Source organism: Sphaerodactylus townsendi, linkage group LG14, assembly GCF_021028975.2.
Source record: "Sphaerodactylus townsendi isolate TG3544 linkage group LG14, MPM_Stown_v2.3, whole genome shotgun sequence".
In the NCBI taxonomy this organism is placed as follows: Eukaryota; Metazoa; Chordata; class Lepidosauria; order Squamata; family Sphaerodactylidae; genus Sphaerodactylus; species Sphaerodactylus townsendi.
In genome coordinates, this window is record NC_059438.1 from 32349567 (window position 1) to 32376546 (window position 26980).

Consider the following 26980-nt stretch of genomic DNA (forward strand, 5'->3'; position numbering starts at 1 on the left):
GGCTCCACCCACTTTCTAACCATTGGTGGTCACCAGGAGAGGTGTTGGCAGGCACCATGGAACCCACAGAGATCAAGCCAGGGACTCCTATGCTACATCCTGCATGACCTCATATAAATAATTTCATTACCTGCCTGAAGCAAGTACCATTTTCACCGACTATCTTCCACACATGCAGAATAACGCACTTTCAATCCACTTTTAATGCACTTTGCAGCTGGATTTCACTGTGCAGAATAGCAAAATCCACTTGCAAACATTTGTGAAAGTGGATTAACAGTGCATTATTCTGCATGTGCGGAGGTTATATTAACCGTAAGTTTGTGTTTCATTACTGCAGTCGGTTGCTTCTAGATGCACAACGAATGGTTGCTGTTTGTATATGCATTATGAACATTTGTAATTTGCTGTCATTGCAATGAAGCTATATTAACTTTATATACAGGTGCACTGCAATTTATTGCTTGCATGCACTAGTACACACAGTGCACGCTGTATTGCTCCATTTGTTGCCATTTGTACCTGTTTGAAGAATGTCTCTTGACAGATCTTACCTAAGTCTCTGTTGGGGCCGTCCACAACTGATGGGTCAGCGTCTTCCTGCCCCTCAACACAGCAAGCTCTGAAGACCAGTCCGCACTGATATCCCATCTGCAGGCTCTGTTCACAGCTGTTCCCTTGCTTTCGAGCCACATTCCCCATAAAGCAGCAGTAACAGCATTTCTGCCAAAATGCAATTTTCACAGAGCTTTCAGATACCACCGTATTTCTTCCCCTTAATCTGAGGCTCTCCAATCCTGCTATTAATAAAACATTCAATTTCAGCAAAGTATATTATTTTTCATTTTCTGACACGCATTTTCCATATTGCATCTGTGTATGGTTCTCCAGTTGCACAGTGGCGAATAGGAAGGCGCTCCAAAGGGTGATCACTACTGCACAGAGGATTATCGGCTGCCCTCTCCCCTCCTTGGAAGAAATCTATAATGCCCGAAGCCTAAATAAAGCCCAAAATATTCTGAGGGACCCGTCTCATCCAGCACACTCTCTTTTCAAACTGTTACCATCTGGCAGACGATACAGGGCTCTCAGAACTAGGACAAAGAGGCTTAGAGACAGCTTCTACTCTAGAGCTGTGGCTATGCTAAACTCCGCTGCTTCATATTGATGTATTTGGGGCTGTGTAGGGATGGGTGGAGGAAGGGGAAAGTGAGGATGATGTATGAGTCTGAAATTGTGTGCATCGAGGAATGCTGCTGTAAATTTCGTTGTGCGTGCACAATGACAATAAAATGCTTATGCTTATGCTTATGCTTTTTGATCTTGCAGCAGAGAAGCCAGATGGCTGGCTCTCCACCAACCCTAGTTGGGCAGCTGGGAGCCAATCCTAGGGATTTCTCCCCACCTTTCCCTTTACAGCGGCAGCCCTATTACTGAGTATTTGGGGATGATGACAGGGGTGGAATTCGTTGTAAAAAGCTAAAATTCTCCTTTAATCAAACTGTTCTGGTTCATCCCCTTAATCTGAGGCTCTCCAATCCTGCTATTAATAAAACATTCAATTTCAGCAAAGTATATTATTTTTCATTTTCTGACACGCATTTTCCATATTGCATCTGTGTATGGTTCTCCAGTTGCACAGTGGCGAATAGGAAGGCGCTCCAAAGGGTGATCACTACTGCACAGAGGATTATCGGCTGCCCTCTCCCCTCCTTGGAAGAAATCTATAATGCCCGAAGCCTAAATAAAGCCCAAAATATTCTGAGGGACCCGTCTCATCCAGCACACTCTCTTTTTAAACTGTTACCATCTGGCAGACGATACAGGGCTCTCAGAACTAGGACAAAGAGGCTTAGAGACAGCTTCTACTCTAGAGCTGTGGCTATGATGAACTCCGCTGCTTCATATTGATGTATTTGGGGCTGTGTAGGGATGGGTGGAGGAAGGGGAAGTGAGGATGATGTATGAGTCTGAAATTGTGTGCATCGAGGAATGCTGCTGTAAATTTCGTTGTGCGTGCACAATGACAATAAAATGCTTATGCTTATGCTTATGCTTTTTGATCTTGCAGCAGAGAAGCCAGATGGCTGGCTCTCCACCAACCCTAGTTGGGCAGCTGGGAGCCAATCCTAGGGATTTCTCCCCACCTTTCCCTTTACAGCGGCAGCCCTATTACTGAGTATTTGGGGATGATGACAGGGGTGGAATTCGTTGTAAAAGCTAAAATTCTCCTTTAATCAAACTGTTCTGGTTCATCCCCTTAATCTGAGGCTCTCCAATCCTGCTATTAATAAAACATTCAATTTCAGCAAAGTATATTATTTTTCATTTTCTGACACGCATTTTCCATATTGCATCTGTGTATGGTTCTCCAGTTGCACAGTGGCGAATAGGAAGGCGCTCCAAAGGGTGATCACTACTGCACAGAGGATTATCGGCTGCCCTCTTCCCTCCCCAGAAGACCTGGCAATGCCCCGAAGCCTAAATAAAAGCCCAAAATATTCTTGAGGGGACCCGCCTCATCCAGCACACTCTCTTTCAATCCGTTACCATCTGGCAGACGCTACAGGGCCCTCAGAACTAGGACAAAGAGGCTTAGAGACAGCTTCTACTCTAGAGCTGTGGCTATGCTAAACTCCGCTGCTTCATATTGATGTATTTGGGGCTGTGTAGGGATGGGTGGAGGAAGGGGAAAGTGAGGATGATGTATGAGTCTGAAATTGTGTGCATCGAGGAATGCTGCTGTAAATTTCGTTGTGCGTGCACAATGACAATAAAATGCTTATGCTTATGCTTATGCTTTTTGATCTTGCAGCAGAGAAGCCAGATGGCTGGCTCTCCACCAACCCTAGTTGGGCAGCTGGGAGCCAATCCTAGGGATTTCTCCCCACCTTTCCCTTTACAGCGGCAGCCCTATTACTGAGTATTTGGGGATGATGACAGGGGTGGAATTCGTTGTAAAAGCTAAAATTCTCCTTTAATCAAACTGTTCTGGTTCATCCCCTTAATCTGAGGCTCTCCAATCCTGCTATTAATAAAACATTCAATTTCAGCAAAGTATATTATTTTTCATTTTCTGACACGCATTTTCCACACCTACAATTGAAAAGCGGATTGGGTGGAAGACCTTTGAGTCTTAACCAATAAAGAACATAAGAACGAGCCTGTTGGATCAGACCAGAGTCCATCTTGTCCAGCACTCTGCTACTTGCAGTGGCCCACCAGATGCTTTTGGGTGCTCATATGCAGGATGTGAAAGTAATGGCCTTCTGCTGCTGCTGCTCCTGAGCACCTGGGCCCTTTCCCCACTTACCCTTTTCTGAGGATTGCTGCGCCAAGTAATCCCCAGCTGCCAGCATCCCTGAGTGGCTTAGCCACAGTTCTCGACGCACTTCGCTCGGCTGCGTGGGTCAATTGCAAAAGGCTTTGAAAGAGCGCCAGGAATGCTTTTCGCGTGCTGAAGGGGCGGTACATTGCAGCAGCATCGGGCGTAAGCTGCAGCCTGTGGCGCCCCTCGGTGAGGGATGTTGAGCGGACCCAGCTACTCTCCCTCAGAAAAGCGGGGCTTAAAGTAAGTGGGGAAAGGGCCTTGGTCTGCTAAGGCATTTGCAATCTCAGATCAAGAAGGATCAAGATTGGTAGCCATAAATCGACTTCTCCTCCATAAAGCTACCCAAGCCCCTTTTAAAGCCAGGTTAGTGGCCATCACCACCTTCTGTGGCAGCATATTCCAAACACGCGTTACGTGAAGAAATGTTTCCTTTCATTAGTTCTAATTCTTACCCGCAAAGAAGGACTCTTGTATTACAGAAAAGGTACATCTGATAAATGCAGTGCAGTAATTGGAAGATAAGCCCGACAACTATTCGTTCCTGTTTCTTCAGGGAGGGAGGGGGCCAGTTCAACATGTGTTCTGCTAGTGACTGATTCGTTATAAAACAAGTTTAAGCCCAACGTATCTTCCTTCAGATTTAAACAGCAGGGTTTCATGTCAGCCTTAATCTTGTGTTATATCAAAGCAGCCACTAAAGGGAGCAAAACAGGAATTTAGAAGCGAGAAAAATCAAAACGCAGAAAAGACCACTGCCACGTGATGTGTTCGGTACCCCTAGACCACAGGTGTCAAACTCGCGGCCCTCCAGATGTTATGGACTACAGTTCCCATCATCCCCTGCCAGCATGATGCTGGCATGGGATGATGGGAACTGTAGTCCATAACATCTGGAGGGCTGCGAGTTTGACACCTGTGTCCTAGACAATATGGATGAGGTGGAGATCAAGACTTGGGACTGCTTTTTTTAGTGGCAGTTCAAGATCTGCCCTAATTACTAGTTCCAGCTTCAAAAGTTGGGTTGCCAGACCCCGCTGGCAGTGGCGGACCCCTGCTCTCATGCCCAGCCCCGTAACGCCATTCAGCCAGCCAGTGTGGGAACTTACCAGCAGTAAATATAGACAGAGGCCCCCAGCTTCAGCAACACAGCAACGTGCATCAGAAGTGATATCCCCATATTGTGGCAACCATGGGGATGCTCTGGTATTTGGGTCAAAACTCTACAGTAGAAGCAGCTTTTACCATACACCAGAAGTGATTTTGCCACATTGCTGATACTGGAGGCCTCAGCCTAAGTTTACTGCCAGAAAGTTCCCTTATCCACTCCCTGCCAGTTGCCATGAAGTACCTGGTATGGCTCCCAGTTTCTTTCCAGGTGCAGGTGTTGACCTTCAAAGCTCTACACAGTTTGGGGCCAACATAGCAGAAGGAATGCCTCTGAACCTACTGACTACTACAGTCAACTTCAAGTCCTTCCTTCCTGCTCTATTATTGCCTATGCTTTTAAAGGCATATTTTAGTTTGGGTTGTAATTGCTTTTAGGAGGGTTTGTTTTAATTGTTAGCTACCTTGGTAGCCCCGATGGGCAGAAATCAGGGTTCAAATTTCGTGAATAAGTAAATAAATTAAAATAATGTCAATTGTCATGTATTGACCTGATCTGAATAGTCCAGGCTAGCCTAATTATTGTCAGCTAAGTAGAGACAGCCCTGGTTAGCACTTGGATGGGATACCATCAAGGAAGGCTAGTGTTACTACACACCGGCAGGCAACGACAAATTATCTCTGGTCACCTCTTGCCTTGAAAACCGTACTGGGTCACTAAATGTCATCTGTCATTTGACAGAGGCAAACATCTCCTTCATGCTGTGTTTTAAGACTGGCCACATGAGGGCTCTCGCTGGCTGAAGTAAATACTTCCCGAAAAAAGACACAGGAGAATTTGAGAACATAAGAGAAAATATAAAATGCACATATTCAGTCCGTATGAGGCATTTACCGAGCTCAAGGGCTTTACTGCTGCCTCTACTCTGTAGGAAAGACAAGATATAGATAGCTTAATAATATATAAAGTGTAATAAACGTGTGAACCAAAAGTTTAGGACAGATTCATCGCTCCCCTGCCATGATGGGAAAATCAGTAGCAAAGTGCCAGCTTTCTCTGCTACTCTTCTGGTCATTAAAGCTACACCAATTTCAAGTAGCAAACCAGGGTCTTTAGAAAATAGTCTGGAAACCCAACAAGAGGGTAAAGGAAGACGGGGCACAGGGGTGGGCCCGTGAAGTACGGTTCTTCATTCAAGAAGAGGAACTTATCAAACTGCACCACCTCCGAAGTCTCACCTTCACGATTTTGTCTTCACAGGTAGAATTACCTTCGTGCGACTGGCAGTCTTCTTGCTTGCCGGGGCGTTGCATTCAGAGGCAGCACGCCTCCCATGAGACTGAGACAGCACTGCTCCTGAGCGATGCTAAAAGGAGAGAATTCCAGCGCTCAAGACTGCTCGGCCGTTCTCACAGCCATTTCTGCCCTGAGCCCAAATCTGGTTACTTTTATCCAGCCTACCTGATGTCTATGGTAAGCAGGCAAAGAATATGGCTGGGAACGTCATGACCAAACATTTAGGCTGTCCCATAATAATGTTTTAAATTCTTCATTTAACTCAAACATCAGAGAAAACAGCTCTGTCATGTGCAAGGGCCAAGTGGTGGTGGTGAGACGTGGTAGGTGGAGGGAGGAGGAGGAGGAGGAGGAGGAGGAATTTGGATTTATATCCCACCTATCTCTCCTGTAAGGAGACTCAAGGGTCGAATCCCCACTACCGTCTTAGCCAGGTTTCAGAACACAAACTAACCAGGTTTGAGGGACGACCTCCCCGGTCAAATCCCCACTATCGTCTTAGCCAGGTTTCAGAACATAAACGACCTCAAACCTGGTTAGTTTGTGTTCTGAAACCTGGCTAAGACGGTAGTGGGGATTCGACCATAGTGGCTTACAAGCTCCTTTCCTTTCCTCTCCCGACAATAGTCACTTTGTGAGGTAGGTGGGGCTGAGGGAGTTCCGAAGAACTGTGACAAGCCCAAGATCACTCAGCAGGAATTCACCAGATAAGCCTCTGCCACTCAGGTGGAGAAGTAGAGAATCAAACCCGGTTCTCCAGATTAGAATCCAGTTATCCAGATTAGAAAAACAGCTAGCACCAAACAAGATGTTGGGTAGTACAGATATGAGATAAGGCATCATTTTTTTTCTTGCTAAATTGGGAAATGGGTCTCAGTTGTGGGGTTATAGTAACAGGTTACAGGAGGAAGCAGAGAGCAAGAGACATAGTAAGCAGCTTTCCCAGCTTCCCCTGTAAATACCCTCCTTTTAATAGGCAACAATAAGGCTACTTCAAGGCATTGATTCACTTTGGCCAAATTATAAATGTGTGGGCCTTTCTTAAGCACAAGCGACTGGAAACACGTCCCGCCCTATCTTGGATTTTTAAAAAAATCTTCTCTACTCTTTAGATACAGAAACTGTGAAATGGACAATTTTAACAGAATTCTAATTCTAAAGAAGATTTGAAAAACTCATTGCCGCTGTGACTACAGCATGCCAATTTTTAAAATTGTTTGCCCCAACTCTTTAAATCAAGTTCTGGTGCAATAGCTAACATCTATCCTTTAGATATATCCCATGATACTCTGACATGACTGTTTGTTTTAGTACCTAGGATAATGTGACCTAGATTTATAAAATTAATACTGCAATTTTAAGCAGAGTTATACCCTTCAACATCTATCAAGCTCAATAGGTTTAACAGGGAAAATTTTAGAATTCTGCTGTAAAGGAGGAACAGTGGTTGGAAAAGAGCATTATTTTCTGAAAATGACAACATCCTGCATCATACAGCTGATGCCTATCTGCTTCCCATCTGACCTCTGCGCTCTACACTTCACTCTGCACACAATCCCAAAATGCCAGGTGCGCAAACTGTTAGCTTTCAACGATGAACTTTGGAACATGTGGCTCATTTTCATAAAAAAAGGTGTAATAGGTGTAAGTTTGGAGGTGGCTCGAAACTGAATTCCATTTTAGCCTGAAACTGAACTTCAATATGTTCCTGTTTTCCCATTTTCCCATTTTCTTAACTTTGCGTGCTTACAATAAACAGTTTCAAATTGTATTGTCAAAGGCTTTCACGGTCGGAATCACTAGGATGTTGTGGACTGTCCGGGATTGTATGGCCGTGTTCCAGTAGTATTTTCTCCTTGACGTTTCACCCGCATCTGTGGCTGGCATCTTGCGAAACGTCAGGAGAAAATACTACTGGAACATAGCCATACAACCAGGAAAACCCACAACATCCTAGTTTCAAATTCGATCCTAAATCTACTAAACTTATTCTGAGCCCAACCACTACCTCTCACATAACTGAATACTATACAAAAATATATACACTGTACAAAAATAACTACACTGAAGAACTGCAAATCCAACAGTCGCAGTCCTAAACAGAGTGACTTGTTTCTAAGCTCATTGACTTCAATGGACTTCGAAGGGTGTAGTTCTGCAGGAAGTTGGACTATCATTGTCTTGACAAGTCATGAGGGTTTGGGTAGAAATAGCCCATCCTTTTCATCAACAAGATCAGATCTTGAGTCCTAATGGCGTTGGCTCCCAGAAGCTGATCGAGAAATATGGTTTCCCCCTCCTCGTTTCATCTTTTAAAAAATACTTCCGTCAACTTCTACATAAACCAATTTTATCTGTCAACTGCTCAGTGTAGGAGTTTGACTCTCAAAGCCAATATAAATGCAAAAATTCAGAACGTAGTACTAGATACTATTGCAAAACACGTTTTTCCCTGTTCCAAAAAGAAAATCCAGCCAAGCCATTTACAACAGAGAGAAGAAAGGTCCCATCAGGCGGCTCCATCTTCTACTAAGGAGCAGTAACATGTGAACAAATCCCATGTCACTGTAGGAAAGCAATATGCCAAGAAACTGTGGGAAACTGCGGAAGGAGTCAAGACAAGAACGCAGGTGCTCAGACTTCCGAGTGAAATGATGTCAGCCCAGGAACATTCCGTCTGTTGCTAATAACAACAGGCAAGCAAATGGCATAGAAGAATACCTGCATTCTCTGGAGTCGAGATTTAAGGGCAGAGAACTGCAGTCTCTTTTCTGGCTCGCCCACTCGTATCCATTAGCACAGCAGCTCTCCACTGAAGTCTCTGCAGGAAGAGAAAGCAACTTGTTACAAACACACAGCAAACAATAACAAGGAAGTTCAGTTGACAACTCCATTCAGTTTCTTCCTATTCTGTTTTGCCTCCATCACTTGTGCCGTGGTGGGATCCAAAAATTTTAGTAACAGGTTCCCATGGTGGTGGGATTCAAACAGTGGCGTAGCACCAATGGGGCTGGGCGTGGCATGACGGGGGCGTGGCCAGGCATTCCGGGGGCAGGGCATTGCTAGATTAGGGCTGTAGCTTAGGAGACCGCAGCCGCTCATCTCAGTCCTTGGACCCGGGAAACAAATGCAAGGCACAGGCTGCCTGCATAGCCAGTGCACCTCCTGCTAGACTGCTTCAAGTTCTGCGTGCTACTGCTGAGGGAGGAGATTCGAGAAACTAAAGTTGCAAAAATCATTATGGCAAAATCACCAATATAAGCCGAAAACCCCTCTACATTTTACACACAAATAATTAGTAACCTACTCTTGGGAACCTGTGAGAACCTGCCGGATCCCACCTCTGCACTTGTGTCTTAGAAGTATTATTTTGGTCTGCCCTGAACTGACTGCCGGCTACTTCACTGAGTGAATCGGGAGCAGAAAATTTTGTTTGTGCTAGGATCCCACTCTGAGATCACCTCTGGCTTAAAAACAACACAAGCTGATGACCTATAAGAGGAGAAATGTCTTTCAGTGAAAGATACTCTGGACACAACCATTCCTGTAAAACCACATTTGGAGAAAAATTGTTAAACCGCACAGGTGCCTAAGTAGTGACTGGATAAAAACATTAAATAATAGGAAATTAAATATAGAGCTGATGGAGTTTTTTCCCCTAGAAGAAGAAAATTCCAAAATAAATTACAGAGCTTAAATCCCACTGAAGTCAGGGATTAAGTTCCCCAAGTGCAGACTGTAACCTTAGTTGTTTGGATTTCGTATTATTTGTGGACAAGGGCCAGCCAAACGAATACTGTTAGCACACAACAGCTTTCCATTCCAGGATGCTTCAAGCGTTCATCACACGGAACGTTAGACTGCATAAATGCGTCACTTTGACATGTAATAAGCAGAAAAGCAGACAAAAAGCTGTTTTGCCACACTTATTTTGTACACACCCCTGTGTGACAAGCACACTCAAGCTCTTAATAGGGGAGAAGTCATGCATGAGCACCAACTCCCGTGTTTCAGCAACAAGGCAAAGATCAGAACCTGGCAAGAAAATTGGAATCCAAACCGGGGCCAAAGCATTTCCACAGCAAATCCACTACCTTCATCCTTCCAACACTTTTCAGGGCTACTGTAGTGTAGATATGGCATAAAAGAGGCCAGTTTTGTGCACACATACCAATACAGACACCCACACACTCACATACACACAAACACAGAGCGCGCACACACAAAAATCCTAAGCTTTGGAGGGTGTTTGAAGCTGCAATCCTACATATACTTACCTGAGAGTAAACCCCAAACACAGCTGAACTACAGTGCTTGAAAAGGCAGCTGGAAGTATACATAATTTTAAGGAACAGTATCTCATGCCTCTTTATGAATTTCCAAAGTATTCACAGTAACATAAGTTTTGAGACTGTGCCTTCAGAAATGTGCCCCGCCCCCAGCCTGCAACCCCCATTGACAGCAATACAGAAAACTCAATGCAGAACAAAGATTCTTGGGCAAATTTCAGGGATGTTCCTGCAGGGGGCGCATTTTTGGATGTATCGACACCAATATTCCAGGGTATTATCTGGAAACTGTCCTTATGGGACCCCCCAAGTTTGGTGCAGTTTGGTTTAGGGTTATGGACCCTCAAAAGGGGTGCCCCATTCTTTGCTAAGAGATGGGGCTACCCTTTTGAGGGTCCAATAACTTTGGACTTCCTGAACCAAACTGCACCAAACTTGGGGGGGGGGGGGTGCCATCATAACAGTCTCCAGATGATACCTGAGGGTATCAGTGTCGATACATCCAAAAATACGCCTACTGCAGTAACTATCCCAGAAATGACCAAGAATCTTTATTCTACGATGAGATTCCTATATTAACTTAATCAATAAGAAGGAATTTACAAGAGCTGAAGAGAGAACATTCTGAAGGCACTGATCTCAGCTTTCAGAGGCTCTCATCAGGAGACTGCCCTGATGATCCCCCCCAGGTTTGGTGCAGTTTGGTTCAGGGGGGCCAAAGTTATGGACCCTCAAAACTGTAGCCCCCATCTCCTATTAGCTCCCATTGGAAACAATGAGGGATGGGGCATCCCCTTTGGGAGTCCATAACTTTGGACTCCTTGAACCAAACCTCACCAAACTTGAGGAGTAGCATAAGGACAGTCTCCTGATGATACGCTGAAATTTTAGTGCTGATATGTCTAAAAATGCACCCCCTGGCTGCAGGCACCAATGTCCTGGTGCAAAAAAAAATTTGGTGGTGGTGGAGTGGCCACCCATTGGGGGGGGGGGTCCAACTCAGGTTTTGCCCAGGGCTACAGTTTGCCTTGTTACACCCCTGATCTGAAAGGCTAATTTTGCTTATAATAAACCCAATACATTAGCTTGCAATTGATTTATCAAAAATGTGTTTATTCTGATGTCCCAGGATTAGCAAAAGTTTTCTCCTTTTCCAGGACTTGCTACATTTTAGGTGCTGTTAACCTCTTTCTCTTCATTGCAATAATTGGAGTGGCAAAAGTCCAATGCAAACCAAATTTGGAAAGGGTACAGCTGAACTCTGAACCAACAGTGACATTCAGAGGCATACCAAAGGCCAAGTTCCCACCAAGGTAGCAAAGCCACGCCTGGAGTGTACCATTTCAGACTAAGAGTACAGTCATGCATGTTCTTCCATATTTAAGAAAATTCCCTGCATGCAGAAAGTAAGATGTTATGAAAAAACAGTTCAGTGAACACTGCAGAATCTTTGCACTATGCTGTTGAAGTGCAAGAGAAGGAGGACTCATGATTAAAGGCTTTGTTTTTCAAACATTTCCACCAGTCTTACAGCTAGCTGAAAGAATCCTCTAAGGCAGTCTCATTTGTGGTTGGGGGAATTTCCACGACACTGGATTAAAAGTTAGAGTGGTTCAGAACTGCGTCATCTAGAAGACGCTAGCAATCAGCATTAGAGCGTTTTCCCTTTTTTTTCACAGTTACAAGATTATGAATGTCCAACTGCAATTGCATCAAACTTTCCTAGATTAGTTTTGCCAGCGTGTATCAAGTGTCCTCCGTTTGCTATCTTGGATGAGATAAAAGTCTAGACACAAGAAACTGCTGACATTTGTATTTTGAATTAATGAAGTAATACAATAATTCCAGTCTTTCCTCATAGCGCTGAACAAATCCGCGAAAGATCTTCATAAAATGAGAGAAAACTTCTAAGCGAGCTGGTGGACTAGGGTGATGAGAGAATTCATTCAGTTACATTTAATCTGCCATCGAAAGAATGTTTGCAATCTACTAGAAAGGTGCCCCTGCTTAGTCAGGAAGCAGACTTTTAATTTTTAATTATTTTAATATACAACCACACACAAAAAACTGCATGCAGGAAATGCCACCAGAGAGGCATTCCCTTTTGTGTAATCTCTTCTGAGATGATTCTGTTGTACTACCAATAGAAACAGAGGTGGAAGGTACCTTAAGGGTCATCCAGTCCAACCCTCTGCACAATACAGGAAATTCAGAACTTCCTTCCTCCCCCTCCGCCCTCCAGTGACCCCTGATCTCTGCCCAGAGGAAGGCAAAAAAACCTCCACGATCCCTACCCAGAGGTGGGATCTAGCAGGTTCTCACAGGTTCCCGAGAGTAGGTTACTAATTATTTGTGTGTGCTGAGAGGGGGTTACTAATTGGTGATTTTGCCACGTGATTTTTGCCTTAGTTACACCCCTCCTCTCAGAGTAGCGCGCAGAACTTGAAGCAGTCTAGCAGGAGGTGCACCGGCGTGCATGGCAGCCTGTGCCTGCGTGCACTCGTTTCCCACCCAAGGACTGGCGCAGCAGCTGCGTCCTTGCCACAGCCCTGCCCAGGAATGCCCCACCCCCGGAATGCCCGGCCATGCCCCGATCGTGCCCCGCCCAGCCCCACTGGCGCTACGCCACAGTTTGAATCCCACCACCATGGGAACCTGTTACTAACATTTTTGGATCCCACCACTGTCCCTACCAAATCTGCCCTGGAAGAAAATTCCTTCTTGAATCCAAAGTGGCAATTGGCATTACCCTGGGCATGTCAGAACAGACCACAAGACCTGAGCAGTGATTCATCCTTTCTTCCCCTCCCTCTCACCATCTGCCTAAGTTCACAGAATCAGCATTGCTGTTAGATGGCCATTTAGCCTCGCCTTTAAAACCCCAAAGACCCTACAACACCCGTCTTTCTCTGTAGTTGCAGGCTTATTGCGAATGAGCAACCTTTCAGGTAGCGTGGGAAGGTTTTTAGCTTAAGTTCTAATATTGTCCCACACCACAAGTATTTCGGTGGCTTATCTGCTCAACCCAAGGAATTCCTGAAAGGTGAAAACAAGACTTTTTTGTTTAAAACAAACCCCCTCCTTAAGACGCTAGTGAACTAGTTAAGGCAGGTTCAACATAGTAAAACAAAGATTTATTGAACACAAAGATGGAATTAGGAGGTATTTCAATAGTTGGAAATCAGAAAGGAGTAAACAATATACAATCTTTAGTTTCTGTTACATACTCAGAGATTTTGAAAATCTTTTTGGACTCTCAGTATCTTAGATGTTATAAGATCCTAGGATGCTATAAGCTTGTCTTGAATTATTGAGGGGTTTCACAATGTTTCTGAGTTCTTGCAGGCTGGCACTTCTTAACTGAGTACACACAGTCTTTCCCATTCTACAGAAATCTCTCTTGTGAGATAACTTAAGCAGAACACTAATAACCAGGCAGGCAATCCTCCTTTAAGTTAATTCCCTTTCTAACCGGCTTAGGAACTCTTCTTCTATCTCTGAGGAGATATATTTCCCTTGGTCTTTATTTATGGTCAATGTGGAAAATCTCTCTACTATTCCACTCCGACCTAGACCAAAATAAACTTCCAGTTCTATTGCCTGTGTATCTCTGCTTGCAACATATGCTGACACACAATATATTTCAGGTCACTCTCTGACTGAAATTTCCTCAGAGTAGATTTTCCACACACACACAGTGAAGTGACTCAATGTTCACTAGTTGGAATCGAAATAAAATTTCTCAATCATTCCCCCCTCAGAGATACCTATTCCCTCTCTTTTTAGTTGGTTGCTCCACCAAACTGCTCCTATGAAGATTTTTCTTTTCTTCTTGTGTTTGGGCTACACTTTGTTCCTAGCTGCACTTTTAAATCTTATTTACCTGTGCCGCCTGTCACAGCAGCTTAATTAAGTAAAGGTGATTAGCTAAGGTTTAATTGGATGATAATGCCATAAAGATTAATATCAAATGTAGGGCTCAGAGCTCTTAGAAGGCTTTTTGGACATGCTTGACGACTCCGTCTTGGAAATTCTTGGAGGTCTGGGAACAGTGCCTGCAGAGGACAGAGTTGAGAAAGGGAGAACAGTGGGTCTCTGATGCCATGGAGCAGAGGTGTAGCTCCAAGGGGACAGGGCAGGGGGCGACGCACCAGGGAGGCGCCCCTGTGGGGGCATGGTGAGGGCGTTCCGGGCTGGACAGGGGCAGACGTTGGCGTGGCAGGTGTGGAAGATGCACCAATGCACCGGACGCTTTCCCCCCTTGCTACTCCTCTGCCATGGGGTCCACCATTTGAAGATGGCATTTCCTTCAGGGCTCCACTTCTCCTTGTCTCTCCAACATCATACTTTGCCTCAGGGGTGCTTTGAGCACTTCTGGAGCTCAGTACCCTCAGCCGTGCTCCCAGTACGAGAACAAGGCTTAGCACTCCCATGGTGTAGCTAGACACAAATGATTGTCAGCAGTCCTTCAGGGTCTGGAGCTGAGTATAGGGGTGGGATTGAGCCCATAGTAGATGGCTGAAGTATCTTGGAAGCGCAGCATAAAATGGGATGGGTCTTTCCTTGCTCACTGGAGAGTGAAGGGACAATGTGACAAACACATTTACGGACCCCTGACAACCATGATCCAGGTAAATTATGGAACCATCTTTGGGAAGAAGAAGCAAAACCTTTAACAGCTAAAATAGGGCTGAGGAAAGCATTGTTTGCAAACCTCCCTCTTCAAGGAAACCTTTGTTTTAAAGCCTTCTCCCCAACTGCATGTGTCCCTGTTACCCTTCCATGCATTTGTAGTCTAATATGGTGGTTAACAATTCTACTACTTTGGGTTCTCATAGGGCAGTGGTGGCGAACCTATGGCACTCCAGATGTTCATGGACTACAATTCCCATCAGCCCCTGTCAACATGGCCAATTGGCAGGGGTTGATGGGAATTGTAGTCCATGAACATCTGGAACGCCACAGGGCTGTGTGTTGAGCCCTTTACTGTTCACCCTTTATACATATGATTGTACTCCTGTCTATCATAGTAACACCATTATCAAATTTGCTGATGACACAACGGTGGTGGGGCTCATCTCTGGAGGGGATGAGTCTGCCTATCGGAATGAAGTGGACCGACTGCTCTCATGGTGCAGGGAAAATAACCTGGTTCTTAACACTAACAAGACAAAGGAGCTCATAGTGGACTATAGGAAGGAATAGCTCAGAAATTCAGCCCCTTTGGACTATAAATGGAGATCAAGTGGAAGCCGGTGGCTAGTTTTTTAAATTCCTGGCGGCGTTATGATTAAAAGAGGAGTTTGACCTGGGGAATTTACAGGACTACCGCTGTGGTTAAGAAAGCCCAGCCAAAGACTGTACTTTCTGAGACTTTTAAGGGAAGCAAACAACTAGATGGAGAGAAACTTCTGGGTGTCCTTTTACCGCTGTGCTATAGAGATGCGTCCTAACCTACTGCATCTGTGTATGGTTCTCCAGTTGCACAGTGGCCGAATAGGAAGGCGCTCCAAAGGAATTGATCAATACTGCAACAAAGGAGTTATCGTGGCTGCCCTCTCCCCTCCTTGGAAGAAATCTATAATGCCCGAAGTCTAAATAAAGCCCAAAATATTCTAAGGGACCCGTCTCATCCAGCACACTCTCTTTTTAAACTGCTACCATCTGGCAGACGATACAGGGCCCTCAGAACTAGGACAAAGAGGCTTAGAGACAGCTTCTACTCTAGAGCTGTGGCTATGCTAAACTCCGCTGCTTCATATTGATGTATTTGGGGCTGTGTAGGGATGGGTGGAGGATGATGATGTATGAGTCTGAAATTGCATGAGTCTGAAATTGTATGAGTCTGAAATTGTGTGCATCGAGGAATGCTGCTGTAAATTTCGTTGTGCGTGCACAATGACAATAAAATGCTTATGCTTATGCTTATGGAGTGCCATAGGTTTGCCACCACGGTCATAGGGGAAAAGGCGGGGCAAAAATCAATCAAACAAACAAATTTAAAGTATTAGACAGGAAGCTTCTCAAAACAAGGACATTCCTTTTATCTGGATACCTCGGTAGCCCCAGCTGGAATGGTGAAGCGAGATTAGGAAACTTGGGTATCATCATGCAATCAATGTTATTGTAAAAGACTGTAACTGGAAAAGGATAACGAACAGAACTACTCTTAAGAATAAAACCAACACTAGGAACCTTTAGAAAAACATTCTCAGTCCTAATTTTTTTCCTTCAGTAACCTTTTTCCTTGGAAACTTTATAGGCAGCAGCCCAAAGATTTTTGAATGTTTGGTCTTTTTTTTTTTTCTTCTCTTTCTTTCAAAACAACAGGCCAGAGACTCCTTAAATGGTCAGGCTGCTATGAGCTCCAGCCCAAACTCACAGAAAATTTACTACTATGATGGAGACACGGACAAATACTACAATTGCACAAGGCCACTGGAATTTTTCCCCGGTTACAAATCATAAGCTCACCTCCTACTCTCAACGTATTTCCAGATGGTGCATTAGTTATACTACTAAGATAGCTATATGGAGCGCCCAGATGTGCCAAAGAACCAGGCGGAGAACAAATTACCTACAGACGGATTTAAAGTCTGACAGATGAGACACATTTTCTTCTGAATTGAATTTGGAGGTTCACTTCACTCTTATATCCCAAAAGTTTTAATATAAAAGTTTGCCTTTATCTTAGTATAATATAAAAGTTTGCTTTTATCTTAGTATAATACAAAAGTTTACTTTTAGTATAATATAAAGTATAATATACAGTATCTTAGTATACTATAAATGTTTACTTTTGTCTTAGAGTTTTTGAGGCAAGAGGCGTTCAGAGGTTTAGTATTGCCTGCCTCCGCATCTCACCCCTGGTATTCCTGGGAGGTCTTCCATCCAAATATTTGCCAGGTTTGAGGCTGTGCGACTATCCCAAGGCCACCCAGCAAATTTCCAGGGCAAAATGGGGATCTGAACTTGAGTTTCCCGGCTCCTAGTCTACACCACGCTGCTCGCTGGTTGGATTGGCCTTAACAAAATGTATTACGCAGCCTTTGTTTTTAAACTCTGCATTGGGAGTGACTGAATTAATTAATCACCCTCTAAGCAGAGATACAGCAAAATTATAAACCCTAAGGCAGTGGTTCTCAACCTGGGGGTCAGGACCCCTATGGGGATCGAATGACCCTTTTGCAGGCGTCGCCTAAGACTCTCGGCATCAGTGTTCTTTTTTTCAGAAAAAGCACAAGTGGCATGTGATCGCTCCAAACCTGACAGTCCACTTGAAAGCTCTCAACCTGATCATCAGTGTTCTCCATCGGTAAAATGGATAAATGTTAGGGTTGGGGGTCACCACAACATGAGGAACTGTATTAAAGGGTCGCGGCATTAGGAAGGTTGAGAACCACTGCCCTAAGGGAAGGCTATTTGGAAAGAATCGTGGCCACAGCAGGCAGCTTCCTCTAAGAAGGGTTGTTTTGGGTTAGCATTAGGAAATATTGCCAAGTTACAAAGATGGATGACGTCTGCCCTGTCTCTGTCTGTTAGGCACAATTTCACTGATGTGGACTATTACTCTCTCTTGCTCTGTGAACACCATTCTTCTTACATGAAGAAGAAGAGAAGAGTTTGGATTTATACCCTACCTTTCTATCCTGTAAGCCACTCAAGGTGGCTTACAAGCTCCTTTCCCTTCCTCTCCGCACAACAGACACCTTGTGAGGTAGGTGAGACTGAGAGAGTTCTGAATGAACTGTGACTAGCCCAAGATCACCCAGGAGGAATGTAGGAGAGCGGAAACACATCTGGTTCACCTGATAAGCCTCCACCACTCAGGCGCAGGAGTGGGGAATCAAACCCGGTTCTCCAGATTAGAATCCACCTGGTCTTAACCACTACACCACGCTGGCTCTTACATGGGAGAATGTACAGGGAAGCAGCTGAGGACCTCTTTGGGAAGAAATTAACCCTCTCCCTGGTGACCTCAGCCTTTGAGTCACATGTCTTCCCCAATCGGCAAGTTCCTCAGGGGTCTGCAACCTGTGGCTCTCCGGATGTTCATGGACTACAAATCCCATCAGCCCCTGCCAGCATGGCCAATTGGCTGGCAGAGGCTGGACGCAGTGGAAGAGAATTCTGGAAACTGTGTTTAAATATAGACAGTTTTCCATGCAGGCATTAATGATGAAATGCATAAAAATATTATAGCAATATGCTGCCAAGTTTCCCCAGAATGACAGGCAGCCAGCTGCTTAATTGTAATGTTCTGCCCAACTGCAATCATGTTAAACCACACGCATTCACACCTCCACCTGAAAACGTATTTATCCATTACTGGAATTATAAGGACAACCCGTCACTGGAAGTTATTTCAGCTTTTCAAGCCAGTTTGAAATTTGCAGCAGGTCTGCTGGGAATGAACACCTGTGGATTCTCCAAGCCAATCTTGCAAATGAAGCTACAAAAAAGTTACTATCCCACCAGCCTGTTAGCAGTTGGACTCCCCCCACCCCGCCTGCTAAGGGGTGCCATGAAGATGCAGGGGCCAAAGACTGGCATAAGAGCAAGACACTGCTCCCTACACAATGGATGTCTCTTGAACGGTTGTCTCGTTCTGACTATTTGTGAGTCAAGCACAGGCAGAAATGCAGTTGGGTGCTGAATTTTTCCCTTTTTTGGATTTATATCCCACCTTTCTGTCCTGTAAGGAGACTCAAGGTGGCTTACAAGCTCCTTTCCCTTCCTCTCCCCACAACAGACACCTTGTGAGGTAGGTGGGGCTGAGAGAGCTCCAAAGAACTGTGACTGGCCCAAGGTCACCCAGCAGGAATGTAGGAGTGCAGAAACACATCTGGCTCACCAGATAAGCCTCTGCCACTCAGTTGGAGGAGTGGGGAATCAAACCCGGTTCTCCAGATTAAAATCCACCTGCTCTCAACCACTACACCACACTGGCCATAAAGTTGTACCTGGCTGGTCAATGGGGCTAGTTAATCCAGCGACCAAGCAGGTCAACCAATCAAGCGAGAGGTTAAGTATTTGAAACACTCTGACTACAGATGTGTTGTTCCTTATGCATTTGCTTATTGGACGTTCCATCCCACTGAATGCACTGACTAAGGCGACATACGCAACTTTGAGCTTCAGTGGGAGAGGTGGACAATAAATAATATCAATAAAATTAAAATAATAAAAGTCAGAAAGTGTATTAATCCACAGAAAACAACTATCTATCCCACCAATGATATACCATTTACTTCCCACTGGACAATTTTTGTCTGGATAGCCCTGTTTTCCTGAAGGCACCTACAGCTTGGATGAAACTATGAGTCCAGCCCACTGTGGAGCTGTGGTCACTCAGTGGTGAACCAAAGATATCCTGGACAGCTTTCTTGAATAGTGCTTCAGAACACCAAAATCAGATTTGGGACTAAGCCCTGATGGCATATAACTCAAATTAAGCCCCAACTCTTGTTTGCTTTCAAATAAAGCCCAATCCTCCAATCTTACTCAACACAGTTGGGTTAAAATCAGTATTTTCTTCCACATAAATATTAGGAAAGTGACATGATTTGCAATTTTTAAGGATGCGAAATGTTTTCCATGAATATCTTGTGACTTATTAAAGTGACTAACCCTTTCATGTAGACGTACTATACTTGGCAGAGAACTAACCGGCTGTTAGCTCTCTAGGACCAATACAACGGGACTGGCAAGTTTCAGATTTCCCGGGTCAACCTAATCCATGTTCTAACATAGCACGTCATACTATATGGCCACACACTAAATTAGACCCACAACATCCTGAAGAGGAATTAGAGAGAGTTTTCGGTACAACCCCAACACATGTTTCTTTTCCTTAGGAACACACTTGCAGTATAATTTGGTTAAGACTATCAAGACTACATCAAACCTCACCAGCAGAACCTGCAGATGTATTGTCGTAGGCTTTCACATCAGGAATCACTAGGGTGTTGTGGGTTTTCCAGGTTGTATGGCCGTGTTCCAGAAGCATTTTCTCCTGACGTTTTGCCTGAAGATGCCAGCCACAGATGCAGACAAAACGCCAGGAGAAAAGGCTATTGGAATACAGCCATACAACCCGGAAAACCCACAAGAACCTGTAGCTGTTAGGTGCCCCAAAGCTCAATTGGGGCACCTAACTTACTTCCAAGTAAAAACGTCTTCTGCAAGATTCCCTTACCCATGGCTATATTGCCTTCACCTTTCTCATTCCTATGAGAGGAACATTAGAAGTCTCTCTGTTCATCTCAAGAACTTCCTCTGTGGGCATCCAGCTACTTGAGGGCTGAGGGAGCAGCCACAGAAGAAGACACTTTCCTGAATGCACTTTCCTGAATGCAGAATCCAACAGTGGAAAAAAGCAACCATAGTGCAGATCAGGGGGCTTTACACTGACTCCAAATGGATGCTTATTCAGAACTGAGTCAACAGCACTTCCCCAACAAACAAACGTACAACAGAATTTCAGAGCTGTTCCAAGTGGGGGAAAGAGTCCTGATAGCTTGCAATCTCGAAATATACATGGATCCAATAAAATACATGTAACCAATAATAATAATAATAATAATAATGGCCAGGGTGGAACATGAAAGCCCTAGAGAACTCCACGGCACTTGAAACCTCATCTTCGGTCTGGTCGCCCCTTTCAAGATGAAAAAGCTGCATTTTGGGGGGTGCTGTGTGAAATGAAAGCTTGGGATTGCAATGAGGTGCGCGCGCGTGTTTCCACAGACGGCAGAACCTGAGGATCTCCCGGGGGTGGAATGGGGGCGCAGGAGGGGGTCCCTCCCCAACACAGCGCCCCGAGGGGTCGCTCCCCCGACCGGCCTGCCCGGCTGGAGCAGCGTAAGCCCCCGACCCTTCTTTCTGCCCTGATCCCCTCTCCCTTCCCACGTGCGCCCACCTTACCTTGCAAGCCGTGCACAGGCACGCAAGCCAGCAGCAGCAGGAGCCGCCGGAAAGACTCCATCGGTGCGGGGCTGGCGCAGCGCCCCGGGGAACTTGCAAGCTGGCCGGGGGGAGAGGGCGGTCGCGGTCGCCTCTCCTTGGCCTGGGATCGCGAGGGTCCTTGCAGCTGCCCGGGACCGGGTGGGCAAAGGGGCGTCTGGAGGGGTGGGGGGGTCCACCAGCTAACCGCCCGCCCGCCTTCCAAGGGTCCCGCTCGCAGGCTGGCTCTGCTTGGGGGAAGGCATCGACCGGAGCCGGCCGGGGTGGTCCTTCGGCGGCGTCTGGCTCAGGAGCCTTCGCGAGCCGCCGAGCGTCGGTTCGGGTTTCCTCTGGCAACCAGAAAGGGAATTCCCGAAATGCCTTCAGCTCTTGCAAAGCCCCGCGACGGGAGTGAAGTCTTCGCCGGAGAGGACTGCCCCGGGGGGCGGGGGGCGTGCAAAGTGGCCTTATATTTGCAAGGCGAGGTGAATGTTCCACGCCGTGCAGATGCAATGCTTCAATTGCAATGCAAGGCTATGCAAATGAGTGTGAAATCGGGAGTGGGGCGGGGGGGAGTCAGTCCAGGCTGAGGAGGCGAAATCCGAAGGCAGAAACTTCTCCGAACAAAGGAAGCCACGCCACCTTTCCCTTAGGACAGCCGAGCGGCCCGGCCTGCCTGGCTTTATCTTAGGCAAACAAAAGGCAACGTGATCTTCGGTCCGAAGGAGGGTCTGAGCCGGGGGTGTGTGAAGGGGGGGGGGAGGTTCAGCCAGCAACACCCCCACCCAAACACCTACCCTCCGCCCCCCAGCTGTGCTTTTGGTGCAAGGATTGCAAGCAGGTCCAACGGCCTCTGCAGAGCGCTGGGCTGGCCTCAGGACTTTGAGCAGGGGGAAAGTCTGGCACCCCTGAGCCAAAAAGGTCCCTCCTCCACAGCTCACCCCCAGGCCTGGTTCTTGTCAGTAGCTGAACACCTGGTGGTCGAGGGTGGTTGGTCCACGGAGTTGTCAGCTGTGAGTGGGGGCATACCTGGAGATTTTGAGGATGGAGCCTAGGGAAAAGGGGGGGGGATTTGGGAAGGGGAGAAGCGACAAGTGGTTATTGCTCCATAGAGTCCTTTAAGGAAGTCCTTTTGGGGAAAGTTGCCTTCATAAGAAAGCCACTGTCGTGGTTAAGAGCAGTCGACTCCAATCTGGAGAAGTGGGTTTGATTCCCCACTTCTCCACATTATCAGGCGAACCAGGTTTGTTTATCCGCTCCTGCACATGAAGCTTGCTGGGTGACATGGGTGAGTGACTGCTGGGTGACCTGGGTGAAGCCTGCTGGATGAGTCACAGTTCTCTCAGAACTCTCTCAGCCCCCACGTACCTCACAAAGTGTGTATTGTGGGGAGGGTGTTGGATAAAAATCTCCAAACAGTTGGTCATAAACTCTTTGTTTGCGAATAGAAAGTTCGGAGAAACACACACACCAAAAACTATGCGCCTGCCCCCCAAAAGGGAAAGACCAAAAGAAATCTTTATACCTTTAGTCATTACGCTAAAAAATAAACAGTCACTTTGATTGGCTAGTTTATAGCTAAGCAGGTAATTGGCGAAAATACTAGACAAAGAGTAAAAGAACAGCTTTTGGCAATAAGGTTTGTTTCGGTCTTGAACAAACAAAAGATCACAGAGCTGAAAGTCTCTTTATCTTGTCTGGTCTGGCTGATAACCACCAGATGTACAGAGTAACGTCGGGATCTTGTCATAGCTGGCTTACAATCTAAGACTCTAAATTAGACACCGCTGTGTAGTACAACTCACAAACAGCCATTGTTAACTTTAAAACAGACACTGTTATCTGGCGTTCAGCTTTCACAAGTTAAATCAAATAAATATTTAATTTGTCTCACAAATTAAAGCAAATACAATTTGTCTCACAAGAGGAAGGGAAACAGTTTGTAAGCCACTTTGAGACTTCTTACAGAAAGAAGAGTTTGGATTTATACCCCACCTTTCTCTCCTGTAAAGAGACTCAAGGTGGCTTACAAGCTCCTTTCCCTTCCTCTCCCCACAACAGACACCTTGTGAGGTAGGTGCGGCTGAGAGAGCTCCAAAGAACTGTGACTGGCCCAAGACCACGCAGCAGGAATGTAGGAATGCGGAAACACATCTGGTTCACCAGATAAGCCTCTGCCACTCAAGTGGAGGAGTGGGGAATCAAACCCGGTTCTCCAGATTAGAATCTACCTGCTCTTCTGTAAATATTTGATAAGCAAGATAGTCTTGGTTGGGTACACGTATGAAAAGAGGCTTATGAAGTTTGGTTGTTCAAAATGGATCATTTCGGATCAGTCTGTTTAAAAGGTTGTTTTGATGGACCCTGCTATCTATGAGGAAACGTTTGGGGAGGGCATTACAGTTTCAGCTTCGCTCTCATACTAAATGCACACCTAGTCGCAGGTAATAATTAGTATACCACAGAAGGTAAAGACTGCCCATCTGTAACCAGGCTGTTCGCTGAGAACCAAGCAGGCAGCAAGGATATGAATCGCCCTTTGAATGCATAACATAGAAGTAAATTCATCAAGCGAAAGCAATAGGTGCAGTCTAATTCTATGCAAGTTTTCTCAAAAATGATTCCTGACCGTTCCACTGGGAAGGGTGCACATAATTACACACCCCAATCTAGTTTGATCAAAAGTATTGCTTCTTTCAACATTTCTCCGGAGTGGCACCCAGCCAGGATAACCGCTCTGCAGGGGTGGTTGGAGAAGGTAATGTAGAATTCCAGGAATCCTGTCCCACCTCTTGGTTTGGGTCTTTGAAAATAGGCCCTTGGGAGCTGCTGAAGAGGAAAGGAAACTGTCCTCCAAGGTATTGTCGAAGGCTTTCACGGCCGGAATCACTGGTAGCATTTTCTCCTACATTTTGCCTACAGGTTCCTCTGAAGATGCTAGCAACAGAGCAAGTAAAATGTCAGGAAAAAATGCTACTAGAACATGGCCTTGCAGCCCGAAAACCACACAACACCCCTGGCATGATGCGTCTCCCAGTACTAATGGATCCAGGTAACGTGCTTTTAGCTGAAGGCATTTTCCCTCCTCATCATTTGAAGGACTTGGAAGGAGAGACTCGCCCAAGAATGGCCAAATATGCCTCACAAATCTTTCCGGGACACCGAGACTGTTCTTTCAAATAGCTCAGGGCAACAGGCTGGATTATTTTTCTTTCATATTTTTCCTTACAACTAATATGAGGTAGATGACACTGATAGAAAGTGACTGGCCCAAAGCTACAAGGACCGCCATGGCAGAAGGCCATACATGTTACGTTTCATACTTGTCCTCCACTGGAACATTTAATTGGAGGCCGCTGTGAGTTCCCTGCTGGAAATTCAGTTCTCAAGTGTGTGAATCCTCGATTTGGATTGTCCCAGTAGTCCTGATCTGCGTCAGGGCTCTGTATGCTTGCGACTTGAGTCCCTTGTGGAGAACTCACAACTGATATTTGGCGGGAAACCTCCAAGGAAAGGGATAGGGAGGTATAATGTGTAGGCAGGTTCGGAGTGAGAATTTGAACCCAGGTCACTCCGGTTCTACTCCAGCGTGCTATATTACTAACCACTTCACCATGCTGTGACTTGAGTAGCTATGTGTGGAATTTCACTGAGAAGTTATTGAACGCACTGCCCCTTTTGAGCAAGAAAGTTCACATTTACCTCAAAATTGCACCCTGACATGCCTCCTCATGCCCCAGAGTGTGTGATCACTCATGTCTTGTTCTCAAGCTGAGAACTGCTTTGTCTCAGATGTAAAGTTGAACAAGAAATGATGATACATTTTATTTCCCGTTCCTTGTCATCTTCGCTTGGCTCCTGTTTCTCATTCGACCATTCTAAGTTCAGTAAAATAGATTAATGTACCTTGGCTAAATAGTATATTGATTATTTATAGAATGTATACCCTGCCTTTCTGCCCTCATGAGGGCTACCAAGGCAGCTAACAGATTAAAAACATGCATAATTTTTAAAAAAACTGCTAAAAACCACAAAAACATCTTTCAAAAAATTAAAACCAAGTTACGCTATGCAATAAAACACACATACACAAAAACAACAATTAAAAACAGGGTAGGAAGGAGAGATGGGAATGCTACATGAAACAAAACAGGTGGAAGATGGTGACAGAAGAGGACAGACAAATCTCCCTGAGGAGAGTTCCAGAGTTTGGGTGCCACAACTGAGAAGACCCTCTCTTGGGTTGCCGCTACCCAATCTCAGAAAGTGAGGGGCCCTGAACCAAGGCATAGGTCTGTAAGGGACTAGGCAGTACATATAGGGCAGGGATGTTCAACTCTGCCCTCCAGATGTTCATTGACTATGATTTCCACCAGCCTCTGCCAGCATTATGCTGGCAGGGGCTGATGGGAATTGTAGTCCATGAACATCTGGAGGAGCAGAGTTAGACACCCCCGATACAGGGCTTCAAAGGTCAACAACAGCATCTTTAATTGTGCCAGAAACAGTTCAAGTGCTGGGCCAGAGGGGCCAAGACTGGAGTGATACAGTTCCTATTACTCACTCCAGCCAACATCATGGTTTGCAGTACTCTGAACCAACTAAAGATTCTGGATGTTTTTCAAGGCTATCCCATGTCCAGGAAATTGCACTAATCTAATATCTATGTAACCAGGGCATGCACCGGTAGTTGCTAGGAGCAGCAGTGGCGTAGTGGTTAAGAGCAGGTGAGCTCTAATCTGGAGGAACCGGGTTTGATTCCCTGCTCTGCCACTTGAGCTGTGGAGGCTTATCTGGGGAATTAGATTAGCCTGTGCTAACTCCAACACACACCAGCGGGATGACCTTGGGCTAGTCACAGGTCTACGGAGCACTCTCAGCCCCACCTACCTCACAGGGTGTTTGTTATTGGGGGCGGGAGGGAAAGGAGATTTGAGTCTTCTAAAAGAGAAGGGCGGGGGGATAAATCCAAACTCTTTTTCTTAATGTGCAGGCACGGGAAAACAAATCCTGTTCACCAGATTAGAGTCCACTCCTCACGTAGAGAAGTGGGGAATCAAACCAGATCCTCTCGATTAGGGTGCACTGTTGTTAACCATTACATCATTCTGGCCCTCTTTATGGGGTTTACTCCTAGGAAAATGTTCTTCGGATCACACTGAAGACTCATGACCATTCTTTTGGCCAGGTTGAGTAGACTAAGCCTCAGTAATTTCAGGCCAAGCCTGGAACAGTTGGGGAATATATGCAAATAAATAAATAAATGTCTCTTGACCTTCAGCATGGCTCACTCAGACCTTCCTCCTCATTCCAAACCGCAGGGAACCAGTAATTGCTCGACTTCTGCTTTGAAACTCTGCCTCCCACACACACACATTGTCTGCAAAGATTATCTTGCAAGGGTTGCTAAATTGTAAAGCAGTTTAAATGATGTCTTATGCATGGGCTTTTTAAAGGGGTCGGCGGAGAACCAGCCATTCTAATCAGTAGTGTCATTTCCAGTCACTTCCACAGGCAACATTTGGTTCTTATTACCAAAAGATAACCACAGGGGGGGAAAGAAACGAGCCAGGAGAAAAAGGAAAACAAGAGCATCCAAAGTGCAGTAAGCATTCCTCAGACATACATGACTCCAAAAACATTTGTAACTGAGCCTTTCGGAAACATCTTCTTTTGCATGTCAAACTGACTTTACTCTCTTGTTTCCTCTTTGCTCTTAGGATGAACTGAACATTGAAGGTTGTTTGGATAAAGGAAAGGGCATGCCAATTGGCCATGCTGGCAGGGGCTAATGGGAATTGTAGTCCATGAACATCTGAAGCACCAGAGTTGGACACTTCTGGGCTATGTAATCAAGATCATCCTAGATATTTTAACCGTCTGAATCTAGAAACATATTCAGTCTGGATAGTTGGCGTACCGCATTTCTGCATTTTTTTGGATGCTCCTAACAAATTGTAGCCACACAAGATGGGGGGAGACCTGCAAGGACTTATGGGGGGTCATCTCATTTTC

General features: G+C 45.5%; 1 protein-coding gene across 1 annotated transcript in view; it reads right to left on the reverse strand.

The window, feature by feature from the left end:
• Window positions 1–21826, reverse strand: part of FBLN1 (fibulin 1) — a 56031-nt gene extending 34205 nt beyond the window's left edge. Inside the window, exons 1-4 of the mRNA XM_048516041.1 lie at window positions 20948–21826; window positions 8454–8553; window positions 5675–5802; window positions 555–723 (exon numbers count right to left, since the gene is read on the reverse strand). Of these exons, the coding sequence (XP_048371998.1) occupies window positions 555–723; window positions 5675–5749 (244 nt within the window). The 5' untranslated portion in view covers window positions 5750–5802; window positions 8454–8553; window positions 20948–21826. The remainder of the gene's footprint in view (window positions 1–554; window positions 724–5674; window positions 5803–8453; window positions 8554–20947) is intronic.
• Between the last annotated feature and the right edge of the window lie 5154 nt (window positions 21827–26980).